The sequence below is a fragment of the Dermacentor albipictus genome, chromosome 1 (genome assembly GCF_038994185.2).
Source record: "Dermacentor albipictus isolate Rhodes 1998 colony chromosome 1, USDA_Dalb.pri_finalv2, whole genome shotgun sequence".
NCBI classification, from domain to species: domain Eukaryota; kingdom Metazoa; phylum Arthropoda; class Arachnida; order Ixodida; family Ixodidae; genus Dermacentor; species Dermacentor albipictus.
In genome coordinates, this window is record NC_091821.1 from 259432988 (window position 1) to 259450186 (window position 17199).

A 17199-nucleotide genomic window follows, 5' to 3' on the forward strand; every position below is an offset into this window, starting at 1 on the left:
CTTGTAATTATGACAAGAAAATAATCCACCATGACTCAACAATTTTTTTTCATAATTTGTCACAACAGTTAAGGGGTTAATAAATTTAACATACCAACTGCTGATAGAAATGAGACGAACTAGTCTTTCTACGGGTGAGAAGAAAAAAATTGAGAATGTTGTCGAGTACATAAAAACAAGGCAGAATGTATTTGAAATAAAGAAAAGGTATAAAAAGGGGTAACCTTCATGCAATGGACCGTTTCTTTATCCCAATTTCTCCTTTGGCAAGAGATGGTGTAGGAATGCAAATTGCATGCTGAATGCATGCACTTATTGCACGATATGGCCTTAAACCAGACAGCTTCACTACCATGCATTTGGTGGCCGGTTCAATACCGTCTTTCCTCTTTTTCTAATCCTTCTATTACACTAAATGACGAGAAACCTAAGGAGCTCAAAATGCCAAATAGCTTTTGGAAAAAGCTCACTCATCCTGAATACTTGCAAGACTGCCCTTCAGCAACAAATTTTGAACACGAGAGTGAACAGCCCCAACTATATCAAAGATAAGAAAACATTAATCTGCAAGTCATCTCTCACAACCGTTTACCTCATTTATGCTGTCTGTAATGTTTCCACTTTAAGGATTTACCCTTTTTCAACTGGTCAATAGTTAATCAAACCGTCTGAATAATTTGCGATATTCTCCCTATGCTTGCACTTGTAAAACAGAACATACCCACTGCCATCTTTTCCATTCAGAGTGTTGATGAAAGTTGCCAGCTTCTCAGTGTTGATGTTCTATGAAGTAGAAGAAGCATTAGCATAATATAAAACCAAGAGGCACTGAAAAAACGCTACTTACGTCTTCTCCAAAGTTCACAATGTCTACGTTCACTTTTTCTTTTTTCAACCGCTTTGCGAGCTTGGTAAGCTGAAAGAGGTTTACAGTTAGAGAAAAGCATGGTCACCAGACAACACACACACCTCTTTCGAATCGGTCTCGATAGGACTGCCGACGAACACTACAATACGCATCTTGTGGTTCTTGCCTTGGCGATGCTTGAGCACGAGCTGCAAAAAAAATTGAGCAGGCTCAATCCCGCACCACCAAGCAAGCAGAAAGCGGCGGCTGCACAAGAATCCCCGTGACAGCTCACGAGCCCCACATAAACTTAAAACGTACGTGTGCGATACGGATAGCTGTCAGGAAATTGATATCTCCTTTCGGCTGGACTTGATGAAGTTTCGATAGCAAGCGTCCAACATCAGTGGTAAGCGTAGCTAATACTTCAGAACTGCACGGATAAAGGGGAAAAAAGTGATTACAGAAGAGAAGGCAACGTTTTTTTTTTACTTTGTATTCTCGTCGACGAGGTAACATCTTTACCTTGCTAGTGTCAGCAAGCCAACGTTGTTCTCCGGGTTGGATCGGGTCTTCGAGTGGCACACCAAACTAACAGCCTCCTGCTGCGCCTGTAGGCGTGTTGGTATGAAGTCGCCATTCCGCATGTACTCACTATTGTCAACACTGAAAAAAAAAGAGAAAGAAGAGATAGAATTGAGGTTCCCGTAATATTTCTCAGTAATAAATAGTGCTAAGCCTCGCACTCGTAGTGCAAGTCATGACGCCGCTTCAATGAATAGCAGCGAATCCCGCTAACGGTACAAGAAATTTCTATGCTACAAAACATTCGTCCTAGGAAAAGAAACGTTGATACTTTGCGTAGGAACACGACGAAATCAACATTCGCCGCGACTCACCAAACGACAGTGCTTTCGAGGACCATTTTGGCCGAACTCGCCGGACGGCCACCGCTGCACTTCTATGCGCCTCCAAGCAACTGCTTGTCGTCGTAGCAGGGCCCAGGCCCAGTCAGGCCCAGTAAAGCAACTACCAGCTATTCGATCCGGCCAGCAAACCAAGCAAACTGACGCAGCGGGTACCGCGGGTACGGAGTTGCGTGCGTGAACGGCGTGAACCTGCCGTGAACGACGGGCAGCATGACGGGCAGCAACGAAAAAGAAAAGCTTTAGAGAGTTTCGCACACAAATTAAAACATGTTGATGATAAAACTTTTAGTTCACTAAAAAGTTTCATGTTTGGTTATAATTTCTCTTGTGTTTTAATATGTTTTATTTTGAAATAGTTTTATATTAATATATATATTTTAGTACTGGAGTTATCGGCTCTAGCACCGGCGGCTGAAACGGCCATCGAGAAAATGGCGTAATTTTAGGTGTCTGCGCCGGCGTGAGCTCTTGTGGCGAAACGTCGAATCGAACTTCAATGCTATCTTGACCACGTTTCAGAAAGATGGCAAACTATGTCACTTCATCGGGTGGTCCTGTGCGGCCGCCGAGAACATTCAAGACAACGAAAGACTCGGTAACAATTTGTTTTTGTCGATAGTTGCATTCTAACGCTGTAGGCGGGGACGTGTGATCAGAGGACTCTGATCATTTTATTGCCTTCGTAGTGCATCTTTTGCTGCGCACGGCGGTTCCCTAAATGAACCATTTTAATACGGGACGTGTGTGATATTCCCAGCAGATGATGGAGTTGTGGTCTTGTTTGTTAAAGCCCTGTCTGGGTCACACGCGAAGTACTGAATACGCCCTTTCTGTCATTTTCTTTTCAGAATGGCCTGCTTATATCGGTTATCAGGTCGCTCTCTGCCAGGTATAAATGTATTGCATACAGTTTCACAGCACATTGCTGTTTCGCAGAATTTATTAGCTTTTCTTTGCTGTTACCTACTGACTGTGCCGTTTCCGCCCTTTTCTCCTACTTGACAGCCAAAACAGTGCCGATCGTGATCGCGAGAAAGCGAAACTTGAGAAGGACTTTAAACGTAGCGATCAAAAGTTGGATGACTTGGTTGCACGTGAGTAATAGAAATCGTCAGAACACGTATCGTGTGATATTTGTTTAAGTGTATGAGTTACAAGAAAACGTTCCATTTGCAACGTCTTGCACATACATTTCCCATCTTTAAAGGTTTATTTACATTCTACGAGTGAGGATTAATTTCTATTGTATATATAGCATGGAATGTAGAATTTCTCCTGTTTTACTAATCGAGGAAGGTAACGACGTTTTTACAGAAAATAAGGAGGACCTCACACGTGCAATGCAAGATTTTAGTAAGATATCATCTCGAATATCAGGCAAGTTTTTTTTTTTTTTCAGCACATGCTTTTGATGATTTTTATGCAGTGCTGAAGTATAGGCACTTCTATTACAGCATCACGGAGCAAAGTGCAATGTATCAAGGAAAAGCTGACAACTTGCAAAACTCTTCTCCACTGCAAACGAGATGAACTAAAAAAGCTTTGGCTTGAGGCTGTGGAGCACAAGCATGTACTCCAACTTCTTGAAGAAATGTAAGTTAGTAAAATATTAAGGGGCCAGTGGATCTTCTCATATGCAGTTGCCATTGTGTGACCATCTTTTTTTCTTGCCATTTAGCTCTCTTGTCTGTGTTCTTGCTTTCATTTGCAGTGAATCATTAGTTGAAGTGCCAGATAAGATAGATGCTTACCTCAGTAAAAAGCAATATCTTCATGCCACACAGCTGCTTGTGTCTTCTGGTGAGTGGGACTTATATGGTTCACTTGTTTGTGCGTAAACTTGCCTCTGCGCCCCTTTGGCCCACCTTTATCATTGCCTTGTTCATTTGCAGTAAACCTTGTTGAAGGAAGTCTCGAAGGTGTTGAGGCCCTTAAAGATGTGAAAGGAAAGCTTATCTTCAAGAAAGAGGTAAGCTGTTGCTGTGAAGCTAAATACTTGGGCTCATTGATATGGTATTTTTATTATTCTATTTTATGGCATGGGGACATAAGACGGAGGCAGGCATAGAAAACACTGATACAAAACAAAGGAAAAGGGCAACACGAACGCCAACTATCCAACTAAAAGGTTGTGCTGTGTGGAAGGTAGTACTAACCTATAAAACAAGGGCACATGACACCCCCAAATGCTATCGATGCAGGCATGGTGATTCCTCTTGATGCAAGATAATTGACGACTAGTTTATGCATGTGCTATCACCTTTACTGATGAGCTGCACCTAGACAGTAAAATGCACTTCATTCCTGTGTCTGCAAAGAACTTCGCTATCCTCAAATTTAGGAGTACACTTGCCATTGTGAGAGTTCTTGGTAAGGTTAGACTATGGTGGCTAGAGGGGGAGGTGCCAGCATCGGCTGGGCTGCACCGCGTATGGCGGTGCGGCATTTTTTCATGACAGCGACAGGTGGCGCGCTTGTCGTCTCCGAGATGCCTAGCGTGATGTGTTTGAGCAAACTCTCCGGCTCCTAGCGCGCGTCATGAAGTCTGTGGTGAAGTTAGCTTCGCCTTCCGTGCTTTTGTTTGCTTGTCATAAGAAGTTCTGAGTAACCTTCTTGACCCATGCCACTGGAAAAATTTGGTCGGTATGCATAGTAAGCTGGATGATCTCCTGGATGTGGGCCACCTAAATGAAGTTCATGAAATGGTAAAGCATTGTGATGCGATGCCAGATCATCGTGAAATGTTGGGATCAAATAGCGACTCTCACATACCCTACTACGTTAGCGGGTATGTTACCAGGAAAATGCTAATGAGAACAAAGTGTGAATAGTGTTCTTTAGCTGTTGCTTCAAGCAAAAGACTCGCGCTTGCTTCCGGAAGAGTCGTGCCTTACCAACCACATGGATAGAGGCGGCCTACTTTACCCATCTCAGGCACTAAAGGACTTGGTTGCTGCGATGGCAGATGCCTTCACGCATTGTTTCAGCTTTAACAAGTTGAAGGCTGACAGCATCATGGGCCTTATTTCCTGCCTGTCAATAAATAATCTGAATATGGTTGGCTGTGCGCAGCATAGCGTAGAAATCACCAACCAAGTGATATGGCTTTTTGTCATCACGAGGTTGCACGTCCTTGTCGCAGGAGAGAACGCATCGAAGCAAGGGAAGCGAGAAAAAATTAAGTACCTAAGTTGAGGCGCACAACATAACTGCATAACTGCAAAGTTTATATCAGCAAGACGAACATAAGGCATTTGTATATGTAAAACAGGAATTGTTCACATCACATTGTATGCCCAGAAATATCTGCATATCTGAACAGAATTTCCCACCCGACAAATTATTGTTTGCACTGCACCTTGTTCACCGTTTCTGGGTATATACCTCCATTATATATTGGATCTGCGCTCCATTTCGTGTCATATTGTTTGTTTGAGAGCTAACAACCATGTATATAGAATCGTGTGCATTATTTTATTAACAATAAATATTCTTTTTAAGGCATTATTTGAGCGGTACTAAATACGCGAGCTTAGTTCTTTGCAGGTTTCTAATATTGGAAACCAAATTTCCCTTAACGCTCTCATATTATGCTGAGTTTTGACCATTGGTGCCTACAGTTCTACCTTTCATTGCAAAATTAAATAAACTTGAAATAATCATGGTTCTCATCGAGCGGCCCGTTTCAACTGAGGCGCGCACCAACCAGTAGACGATTAGGCGAAGCGCCTGTAGCTCAAGGCACTAATAAAGTCACGCCAGACATAACTGCATACGGCACCCCATAATAGTCCCTTAAAATGTTAAAGCGGCATTGGCAAACTGCAAACAACCGCCTACTGCGGAAGCTTTCTGTTTGGTGCAATTATGAGTTTCACAAGTGTTTCACTGAGCGTGAAGCTAAAGCGCGGCGATAAAATGACCAAAATTTAGTACATAGTACGTTAGGCCAGCTGCAGTGATAAAGTCACCTAGCCTTTAAAATGATTTTCCGATGCACGTATTGCGCCCCAAGAAGCCGCGGAGCGAGAAAGCACTTCACAGCGGAACCAAATAACCGCAGCGGACCTTAGCCAGCATACGGGAGGCATCTCGGAGCCGACAGCAGTGCCGCCGCATCGTCCTGAAAAAATGCTGCCTCTCCGGCGCTCCGATGCCGACACCTCCCCCTCTAGCCACCATAGTTAGACTAACATACATGTATTCTTCGTTTGTAGTGCAAAGTAACACACACAGACTAGAAGACAGGACGGTTAGACTAAGTTTCACCAGTCAATGAATATTTATGCTTATTCAATTGGATTGATGCAAAGACCTGTTTGCTTTATATAGAAGCTGCCACAGCTAAAGAAAATGTTTAAACGTCTCTTATACACCAGTCTTCAAGCTTGTAATGAGGCTTTACCTGCCTGGTCTACCAGGTCTTTTTCTGTTCAGCTGTTCTTTGTTTCTTTGTGCAGTGGCACATATCTTTCCTAGTTTATTGCCAGCAGTAAACATGACTGATTGCCTATTTTCTTAAAGGGGCCCTGTAACACTCACAAGAAAGCTTGTTGGGCGGCAGTGATAGCAGCATCACAATGCGGCGATTTTGTGCTCTTCGTTCAACAGATGTGATGGTGAAGAATAGCACTATGATCATTTGTTATTAATGTCATGTGACTTACATTAGCACAGTATTGCTAGTGCTGCATAAAGAACTGCAGCAATACATTTTACAACTATTTTAGTAGTGACTAAAAGCCATGAGTAAGGTGTTGCGATCATGGGAGGGGACTCATCAATATGCCAAGCGCATGGTACACCAATAGCTACCTTGCGGCTGCTATTATAACCATTAGCCCTGAGAACAACCTGCAGGGGCACTGCGAGCGGCCCTCGCGTGATGTCAAGGCATGGACTCGCGCCTGTCTGCTGCAGTTCAGGTGCTGTCTGGGCACCTCTTGCAGTGCTTCCGTTTGTTCACTCTCGTTGCCTGTGCTTGTATACTTGTGACATTCCTCTCAAATATATATTTATGGTTCAAGGAGTTTATTCAAGGAGCTTATTTCCTAGATGACAATATATTTCTCAAAGGCAACACAACAGTCTCAGGGACCTCAGACCAGCCCACTGCAGGTTTTTCATGTATGCATCTACACCTTGCAGTAATAGCTCGTGTGAATAATAAAAGCATAAAAGCAATAAAATAGCACATAAGAATCCAGTTAGGATACCATACGTGCTGCTGTGCAACAAGTATATCACACACGCTGGCTATCTAGGACTTCTACAACAGTTACCTTGATTTTACTCGGCTACAACAGGTTTGCTCACGGCGAGTAGTTTATGGCATAATACCGAATTTTTTCATTTCTTCACAGAAACGCTCGGCAGTAACACGAGGACTTAACACGGCTGTTTAGATTCTGCCGGCACTACTTGCGTTTTTAACTGCTTCTCAAAATTGGGCCGTTCTTCATTGGTTAAATTAAGTCTCGATAATTTGAAATAAGGCTGATTGAAGCTTACAGCTGTTTGCAGCACACGAAAAGGAATGTACCGATATTTATTCTTTTTCCGTGCTACACATTCAACTTACTTGAGCAATTTACTGGTGTTTCTTGCTTGAGAAACAGACATGATAAATCTGTTTGGAGAACTGACACAAGCTGTGCAGGCCAAATGTTGTGAAATATGCCTTTTGGACTGTATGGCTGCCGTCAGCAGGAAGCCCAAGCCTCAAGTGTGGGACAGATTTAAGATATCATTATTCCCCAGTGGAGGTGAAAAGTAAAATGAATTCATGTGAGGCTTGTGGTGTCTTCCTTATGAGGCGGGTATGCGAGGTTTCTTTTATGTACTGACGAAGCGAATAGTTCTCAGTTTGTATAATTAAACACTTCAGTATTGAGACATGGTGAGGCAGAATGTGTTTGAATTTTCCTTTTCAAGGCACCCTAAGCTGCGCTGTACTGCCTCGAGTATACAGTGTGCATGGTAATTGGCGCTGTAAAGGACTACTTCAGGGTTTCAATTTGAAGTTGTAGCGAACAGCTGTGTTTCGCGGACAATGGGTGCCTCGCCATAACTACAGTCGGTTGCTTCCGTTGTGGGAGGGATGTACCATATTGTCTATAAAGGCTAGTGTGGGCCACTATGAAACATTTCATCGCTTGCAGTTGATTGGTTCTCAATCTTAACCACAAAAATTTCTTTCAGGTGATTGCTGTTATGGTATTCGTGAAGTATATACATCCTATACATGATGCACCATCGTGTTACTAACAGCCAATGCGTTTTCTTGATGCCTGTTTCAGAGAACAGTGAAAGTAATAGCAAACCTTTTCACACATTATTCTCGCTTAACTCTTCCTTTTACGCATAATACATACCCGCCGTGGTTGCTTAGTGGCTATGGTGTTGGGCTGCTAAGCATGAGGTCGCAGAATCGAATCCCGGCCACAGTGGCCGCATTTCAATGTGGGCAAAATGCGAAAACACCCATGTACTTAGATTTAGGTGCACGTTAAAGAACCCCAAGTGGTCGAAATATCCGGAGTCCCCCACTACAGCGTGCCTCATAATCAGAAAGTGGTTTTGGCACGTAAAACCCCATAATTTCATTTTTTAAAATTTTACCCATTTATACAGTGGCCACATTTCACTAGAAGAACACACCAGAGTAATAAGAATCATGATGAAACCTTTTCTCAGCAGTGCCCTTCTAACACGGATTTTAATGTTGACATCAAACGCCAAGCTTTTTCTTCCATGTAAAATGCAATGTCTCGTAGGTAAGTACTAAGAGAATGTTAAGTGTTTAGAGGAGCATTATACGTACCATAACTTCGAGTGTTGAATTTGCAGACATTCTTTTTAAGGAAAATTTATGGACAGACATGGCACATATATGCATTGTGAAACCAGTAGACTCCTTCAGCCCTACATAGCTTGTGATATCCATGTTGCAAATTTTCATGACTCATGCAGCTTTGAAGAAGAAAGTGCGGTTTAGATATGGCAGCAGAAATAATCCGAATTATCCTTCAATAAGTGCTGCTTGGGCTGCCAATACCCAAGCATGCCCGAAGGAAATGAGCGCATGTGGCAGCCAAGGGAGCCGGAGCGTCCTGGCTGTGACGTCACTCGCAAGAGGGCGCCACTCCAACTTCTCGCCGCTAGTAGTATTGACATCATGGCCTTTGAGATCGAAACGCGTGCCACCCGATCACGAAGGCCATGGATTGCCATCGACAAGCTGAGCAAGCTTGGCAACCATGGTGGGCTGACTTCCGCTAATGCCCTGCTGCTGTTCGTGCCATCCTATGATGTCATAGTAAAGTTAAATGTAGCAGCTAGAGCCACTGAAATTTGAGTTGAGGGTAACTCTCATTTTACTTGTATTTTGAAATTTCTCTCACCGATAACTTGAGTTTGTGCGCATTATCACAATTCCTTTTGCCCTTTGTTTTTTAACATGCTGAGAATACATCTAGAGTAAATATGTTTGCCAGAAAAAGGTGTTGCAGGACCCCTTTAACACATTACTGCATGAATTTCTATAAATGTGAAAAAGATTATACAGTTTCATTATTTAAAAAACTTTTGTGTGCAAACAGACAGGGACAAAGAAGAGGGGCAACACACGGATGAGCGCGTTCCAACTAGGCCAACTTCCAGTTATGCTTCAGATTATACAGGCCCTTGTTTAGGCCAGATATGCCTCAACCAACCTGACTTTTCTGAAAGAATGCTTGGTTCTAAATTAATGAGCAGGAATGATCGTATATATAGCTTTATATAAAGACTCAACTAATAGAGACTGTTCATGATTTCTCATATAAAATAAATAGCAGAGGCCAAACAGACATAATATTCTTAAATCTGGGCAAAGCTTTCGATAAAGTGTCGCACCCAAAGTTGCTATTAAATATTAAAACTATATTCAAAAACCCTCGCTTATCCGAATGGTTTTCGTCCTACCTAAGCCATAGAGACCAATTTGTAGCACATGAGGGATACTGGTCTTCCTTTTCTCCTGTAGAGTCTGGAGTACTCCTGGGAAGTGTATTGGCCCCCTGTTATTTTTATTATGTATCAATGACATGCCGCACGACATAACAGTTCCCATCAGACTCTTCGCAGATGATTGGGTATTATATAACCGTATTGAATTACCTGCCAATCAGACCTATTTAAATTCAAATTTGCAAAAGGTAAAAAATTGGTGCTACAGCTGACAAATGGTTTTAAAATCTGAAAGAACGGTTTACATGTCTATCACTAGAAAACGAAGCATTATTGATTACGCTTATTCCATTGAAGGTGTTGCATTAAAAAGAGTATCCACATTAAAATACTTGGGTTTAAAGCTTACTTCGGATTTGCGTTGGTATGAACACATTGATTACGTATCTACTAAGGCCCAGAAAGCCTTGTGGTCGCTTAGAAAAAATGTGTATAATGCTAACCCTGAAGTAAAATTCCTGGCATATAAAACTTTGATTCAGCCAGTTATGGAGTATGCAAAAATTGTGTGGGACTCGTACACTTCATCTAATTAGTCTCAGCTGGATAAAATTCAGCTGCTTGCTGCACGATTTATTTTTAACGAATATTGTCGTTCCCACTCTCCTACCCAGTTATTGTGAACTTGCTGAACCTCCCTCTCTAGAGTCTAGAACTGAGTATGACTGTTTGAAGTTCCTTTTTCTTGTTATTCATGGCCATGTTAAAATTGATAAAGGTGACTATTTTCACTTATCGCCTAGTAACTATTTTCGTCATCGCCACAGTATTTAAATTTATCCTCCTACTACTTGCATTGATTGTTTTAAATACAGCTTCTTTCCGAGAGCAATAAAACAATGGAATCCATTATCAGACTCAATAGTAAGGACGTCATCTATACGCGACTTTCTTGAAAATGTCAAAAGCACATGTGTACGCATACCATAACTAGGCCAAATGTTAATACTGTTGTAATCACCTGGGTACTGTATTAGATGCTGTATTTGCCATGGTATTGCTATCAGTGCATTCCCCAAAATGAATGTACTTTATTTTCTTTATCCTGTAAATATATTGTTGCCTGTATTGTCACCTACCACTCCTGTAATAGCCCAAAGTTGGGTTGACAGTATCAGTAAATGAAAAATGAATATCATATATGATACACCATGCAGTTTGGGTATATATTTTTGACCATGCATAAAGATATTTGAGTTGCAGAAAACTTGCAAAAAATATCAGAACCATTGAAAAAAATATCGAATCATTTTCTCAGAGCTCCAGCTAGTACAAGTTTCATTAAAACTTGTTCATGCCATCCTTGATCGACTATTTCGTATATTCAATATCTTGGCCAGATCATTTATAGACCTTGGTTTTATGTGAATATTTGCTTTGCATAGTCTTTGAGTTTTGCACCAAGTAAAAAAAAAACAACCTTCTTCCTCTTCTTCCAAGAGTTGTTTGTTGATTCTGTTGCTGTTAGCTCCTGGAAAGTGGCAGGTCCCATGCTATCTTCATTGTAAATTCTTCTGCCATTTTCATTTTCTTACCTATTCTGAACCAATAATGGTTCTGATAAAGAGGATAGCTCATGCAAAGAGTAAATTTCGCCACCAAATTTCTTCTTTCATGGGGAAACATATCTCTACTGTCTTCTGCAAAACAACTCGTAACACTGTGTCATATATGATATAGCATTCAGTTATGCTTGCCTCGTGGAGACACCTTTATATTTTTTATGCACTGATTTAGGTGTATAAATTGTTGAAATGACCTTTTTATTTATGAACTTTTTGCACATTGTGTGCTAATTTGCAGCCACACATTCTGCAGTGGAAAATTACTTAAAAATTATTTTCAGTGCTAAAGTTTCTATGTATTGCATTGCTAGAGATAGATTTTGGTGAATCTTCAGGATTTTATTTCATTTCGACTCTTATGCTAGAAAGTGTTCTATGCGTATCATATGATGCACCATGCAGTAAGGGTCTGTGCGAGAAAGAGAACGTAAGCTATACCCATGACTATGTGCCACGTGAAACTGAAACTGCCAACTTTATTAACAGCAGAACACATTGTTGCCACACTTCATTGATACAGCTAAAGGTTGTCTGTTTTGCAGCGGATGTATGAAGACCTTGTAGATGAACTGCACAGGCACTTGTACCTGAGGAGAACAACAGAAGCACTGCAAAAGTTTCGACGCCAGAGCTCGGACAGGAAGGTGCAGTTTGGCTCAATTGCTCAATCGAGGTCTGCTCTTCTAGAGCTTGTGCCTCTTGTACCAGGGCAGAATACCAGCCCTCAAGAACTGAGGAGTAAGTTTTCTTTTCGTCATCATCTTTGGGGACAATTTAAAGTTATAAAAGCTGCAACTCACCATTTTCAGCAATCGTTTCATCCCATTATGAGATGTTGGCCAGTGGTGTTATGAATTCTGTGTTGTTCGTTGTGAGATTTCTTGTAGTCTGTGTGGACAATTGGGATTTAAAACTACAAAATTATTATGCAGTAAAACCTTTCCATAACAAAGTTGAAGGTGGAGCTGCACTTATTTCGTTCACTCCATTTGTTGTAATAGTTGTGCACTCTCGCTACTAATATTGGCCACCAGGAGGTGGGTAGAGATGCTGGTGTTAAAGGGACACTAAAGGTTACCAGAAACTCAAGTTAAAGTGGTAGAGCAATGTTCTAGAATGTCTAAGGCGTCAATATAATCGCGAACAGAGCTTTAGTAACCGAGAAATTGAGGTAAGTGCATGACACGATTTGAGACCCCCCAGCGACATACCTGTACTAGCCCGATGACGAAAGCACTCCTCATAATTTGTGTTACTAATACTCAACTACTCGTATTAAAAATATCATTTCATTCGATTATAAGACGGAAAAAAATGCTTCTTGTCTACGTCGATTCGATTCTAAGAAAAAATAACATTTTGACGTTACCCTTCAGTAATATGGGTGTTCGAAAGGTTTCATTTTCTCTCGACTCTGCGCGCTCGACTCTGTGCCGTGCACGCTTTGGAGTTTCAGTAGTTTGGTTATCGCGTCGTGCTGTGAGGGTTCTGCTGGCTCGCGAAACTTTCATTTGGAACAAGCAGCGAGAATGCCACGTCCATGTGATGTCGTGGGAAGCCCTCGTTGCTTTCCCGCTCCGCAGAGCCAGTGTCAAGGCCGCCGTCGTAGTACGCAACGACGCCTGCAGCGCGAGCCCTCAGCAGCAGGTCGCGCTCGTCAGTGCTCAAATCGCTGAAGTTGAGCCCACCATCGCGAGCCAATCTGTCGGTGTCAGGGTCCATTGCAACGAGCGTCGAAGTTTGCGTCATAGAATGAAGTACGAGCTTATGGGCGTCTTGCGCTGGAGTTTGAGGTATAGTAGCGGCGCCTGGTGGCGGTGCGGCAAACGACATCTCGGTCGTACCAGCTTGGGTCGTATTGAGCCCTGGCTGTGGCGAAGCACGTTTCTAGGCCGAGTTCTGCGTCGATTCGCACTTTTTTATGCCCTGTTGCGACTGCAAAAAGGCTCGTCACTTCTCACAGACCACGCTGCGAGCTCGCCGCAGCCTATAGTTTAACGAAAACGGACTCTCCGTGTGCCGTGGGACGTAATGCTGGGAGCAGAAGGAATCGGTGATGCCGATCCAGAGAGACCTAGCCCAGTCTCGAAAAGGCGTCACCGTCATTACTTCTGCGTCGTGTGCTGCCATGAACAAGAAGGCCTGAATCCCAACATCAGATTCTACCGTTTTCCTTCAAGGCCTCATGAAGTGGAGCGTCGGGTGCCCTGCATAGCTGCAGTTCGTCGCGCTGAGTAAGCTAAACTTCGTGCCATGCTGACTGCTTCGCCTGTCTTGAAGCTTGCTTGATTATCTGCGTTTGAAATTTCGGTCTTTTGCACCTACAGTCCCGACAGCAAACCGACATAGCCGCAGGCATGGCTGGTAATTCACGATTCGAGACCCGGCCACAGCAACAATTAATGATTCGACCGACGTGAAGTGGTGAAGTGTGTGCAAATGAGCACAAATGGTCAGGCTCATTCGATGACAATTCACTACTCCACTACGAGCAGCACAGGTTAAGAGAGTTAAATGCGCTCATCCTTGATCTCAAGCCAGCACGTTGAGGCAGTGCAGCAAGGCAGTATTGATTGCAGCACATCGATGTTCGAGCGCTGTCATTAAAAGCTACATCAAGCGAGCAGCGCACAAGCTCGCGCTACAGCGCGATTCGCACGCACGTGCGAGCTCATATCCATTGCATCAGTTTAGCGGCATGCAGTCAACAAAGATTGCATGAGGCCCGCCGTTTGGCGGCATGTCGAAAGACCGCTGCCGTTGCGGCGCGTACGATCGTGCGCTCGAGCAGTTCCGTACACATGGTGTCTGCTTATCGCTGCTGTGGATTCATTTATAGCACGCATTTCCTTGCGTTTGTGCGCCTGAATCTAGCAGTTAGTGTGCAAACCTTACCTGTAGTTCCACTTCGTACGCGACTCGCTTCACTTGCGATTGACACCGTGCTAAAAACTTTGCCGCGTAATTCTTGAACGGCGTACACGTATTCGGCACTGCATAATTTCTTGCTTTTACGCAGCGTGCCACCCCTGAAAAAATCTTCGGCGCCCGATATACACAGCAGGCCGTGCTACAACACAACCGAATGTGGCGGGTCCATATTGTAAACGTGCTTTCCGAAGCAGACGACCGAGCTTGGTACGACCCATTTTAGGACAGAGGGCGCTTTTTAGCACCTTTCTCGCAGCGCCCCCTGGGCAATGCAAGAGCTCCATGGTCGCGCGTTTCTCCTTCCGCTAGCCACCATACTCCCGCTTTCGCTCTGCTGTCGGCTCTGTCTTGGCTCTGTTTCTGGCCGCGCGTTTGCGTTTTGCGCAGAAAAGCCGTAGTGCCGTCTGCGGACACCGTTCTACTCACCGATGGCGCAACGTCACTATGAGACCATGATGTCAGTACTCCTCGATCGGAGGGCGGGCGATTTAAACTGCGCTAGAGGTACGCGGATGCTTCAGAAGGCATTTTCTCTTAAAATAAGTCTCCTTGGTGCAAAACAAGCATTTCGAGGTTTCTGGGATGGTATTTCAACAGTCCACGTTGACTTAATAGTAACCTTTAGTGTCCCTTTAACAGCTGGGTGAGCGAGTGAAAAAAATCTGTATTCCTTCGAAGCACCATGAAATATTTTTTTTCTCTGGCGTCTTAGTCACTAAGATGAGTGATTTCTCTAGTGCTGTTGTCCAAGCTAATCTATTTCACTGTTTTGCACGCACAAATGGCTGCATAACAGGTTTTAGTGTTCCGTGAGCCTGCTGCCAGTGGAGCAATGCAAACCTCTTCAATGTCATACAGTGTTCTTTACTGTATGTGAGCAGATGCTTCCAAACAACAAAAAAGCATTTCCTTGTGCTTGCTTCCAGCGAGCAGTGTTGCATGTAATCAGGCTTGCAGCTCTTTGTCTTCACTTCCATACAGCAATGAGCATTGTACGAAATCGGAGGCTTATAGTGCTGCGCTGGCACATTCACAATATGCTGATAAGCCGAGAAATTGCTGAGAACATGACTAGAAGTCGTAGTTTGTAACAATCCATTTCATTTTCCATTCTTGTTGTTTGTCGCGCTGAGCTCCCGATCCCGGCAATAATAGCGGCATGACTTCATTTGAGCCAATGACAAAGGGAGAAAAAGAATGGAAAATGAAATGAATTGTTATAAAATACGATTTCAGCATGTTTAAACCCTTTAGCTATGTACGTGCCATAGTTTATTGCGGCTGTGGTTAGATCGCACACTAAAACTTCAACGGGGGCATGTTGGTACGACATCGTTCGGTTTTCTACTCTGGTTTGGGTGTTTGCCCTTGACCTTCTTTGTGTTGTCTTTGGTGTGCAAATCAGCACAGAAAACCAGGTGATAGATAGTGGAGCATGTACCAAAGCATGCTCTTTAGATGTACTATGAGCCATACTGAAGTGTGCTATGTACACAGAGTGCAGGAGTCGGCGGTGTTGATAGAATGCGATGACGAGGCAGCAGCGATAGAGTGCAGTCGTGGCCATAGACTCAGCAGCGCGCTGATTTGGCATGTTGCCAGGTAGCTGGCAGCTTGCATGAAGTTTTAACTGTTCAAATAGGCAAATTACAAGCAGCATTGCGTACAGCCAGATTCCGGCCTAACAGGCTCAAACTTGCAGCCTAATAGGCTTGAATGAGATCTATGGCAATAAGTCTTTTAAGATGATCGGTAGGTTGTGTGTTCACAACAGGCATATGCTTTATTTTGGTCTTGTCACCACAACTAAGGCAAATAGCTGCACTGTCGTTTTGTCATTTTTCTCTTTATGTCCTTCCTCTCACATTTCACGCAAAGAATAGTAGCTCCAGCTCTTAGGCGCTCTTTTGCTCACTGACAGTGGCAAATGGTATTGAAGATGTAAGCTGTGTAACACTGCCTTGCTTGTCGTAGAGAATTTGAATTGCAACCTTCTGTCACACGTTTATATCGAACCATGTTGCCTCTTGGCATAAAACAAGTGATTCGAAGTTTCAGGAAGTATACTTTAACAGCGTTGATGAAGGGGAAAAATTGTCATCCACCCAACTGTGGCACAAAGCTACAATGGAAACTCAAATGGGTCTCTCAGTAACCGGGACCTGTTTTCCCTTTTAAGAACTTTCCTCCACTTTGCGTGAAACTGATTGCCATATTGACTCTTTAAAACGAGATTTTAACAGCATGTGTTTCCTAGGAAATTTCATGTGGAAATATGATTTTGTTTCATTTATTAGTCTGTTATAACCCATTTCGTTGTAAAAAGACTTAACTGTGTTACTGAACCCATTAAAGAAAAAACAGACACATTGGGTCCAATTTATTGCTGCCCCAAAACACGATGGGTCGTTATTAGTGCAAGACGGCTCCAATTGCTTTCTTGAGTTCAGTTTATTCGGCATCGTGTCAGATAGTGCAAGAAGCGCAGACAAAAAATGGCGAATGTGTGATGTGATGGAAATCTGTGCTCCCAAATATACTAACAAATGATAAGTGAAAGTAAGTATATCTAGTAATGAAAACCACCCACTGTCCACAACTTGTTCTATTGCCAGTAATGAATGCACCCAATAATTAAACCCAGAAGAATGGCCAGTCACACAAAAGCATCACAAGAATATATCACATATTTACCCACATGAAATTTAATGTAAATCAAAACGCCCATGCAGTAAAAAGTAGCGTAATAATGCAGGTAGGCAAAAGTGTAGCAGCTCGCCATATTTTGTCTGGCAGGGATTCATATTCCCATGCTTACAATTACGAATGTTATATGTTGTGTCATTGGCTTTCTAGAAAGCAATGACACTATATAAACACTCGTTACCTTGAGAGAAAGCAGTGACACAACATACAG

At 43.0% G+C, this 17199-nt stretch overlaps 2 protein-coding genes across 5 annotated transcripts in view; one reads left to right on the plus strand and one right to left on the minus strand.

The window, feature by feature from the left end:
• The window catches only part of LOC135902906 (26S proteasome non-ATPase regulatory subunit 4-like), a 44281-nt gene extending 42274 nt beyond the window's left edge, over window positions 1-2007 (minus strand). For both annotated transcript variants that reach the window (XM_065433232.2, XM_065433233.2), the window contains exons 1-6: window positions 1747-2007; window positions 1373-1513; window positions 1169-1280; window positions 970-1056; window positions 848-916; window positions 722-783 (exon numbers count right to left, since the gene is read on the minus strand). In XM_065433232.2, coding sequence (XP_065289304.1) covers window positions 722-783; window positions 848-916; window positions 970-1056; window positions 1169-1280; window positions 1373-1513; window positions 1747-1772 — 497 coding nt within the window. In that variant the 5' untranslated portion in view covers window positions 1773-2007. The remainder of the gene's footprint in view (window positions 1-721; window positions 784-847; window positions 917-969; window positions 1057-1168; window positions 1281-1372; window positions 1514-1746) is intronic.
• Window positions 2008-2193: 186 nt separating this feature from the next.
• Sec8 (Secretory 8) overlaps window positions 2194-17199 on the plus strand; it is a 102948-nt gene continuing 87942 nt past the window's right edge. For all 3 annotated transcript variants that reach the window (XM_065433229.2, XM_065433230.2, XM_065433231.2), the window contains exons 1-8: window positions 2194-2371; window positions 2625-2665; window positions 2782-2870; window positions 3091-3153; window positions 3231-3369; window positions 3488-3576; window positions 3669-3745; window positions 11894-12089. In XM_065433229.2, coding sequence (XP_065289301.1) covers window positions 2300-2371; window positions 2625-2665; window positions 2782-2870; window positions 3091-3153; window positions 3231-3369; window positions 3488-3576; window positions 3669-3745; window positions 11894-12089 — 766 coding nt within the window. In that variant the 5' untranslated portion in view covers window positions 2194-2299. The remainder of the gene's footprint in view (window positions 2372-2624; window positions 2666-2781; window positions 2871-3090; window positions 3154-3230; window positions 3370-3487; window positions 3577-3668; window positions 3746-11893; window positions 12090-17199) is intronic.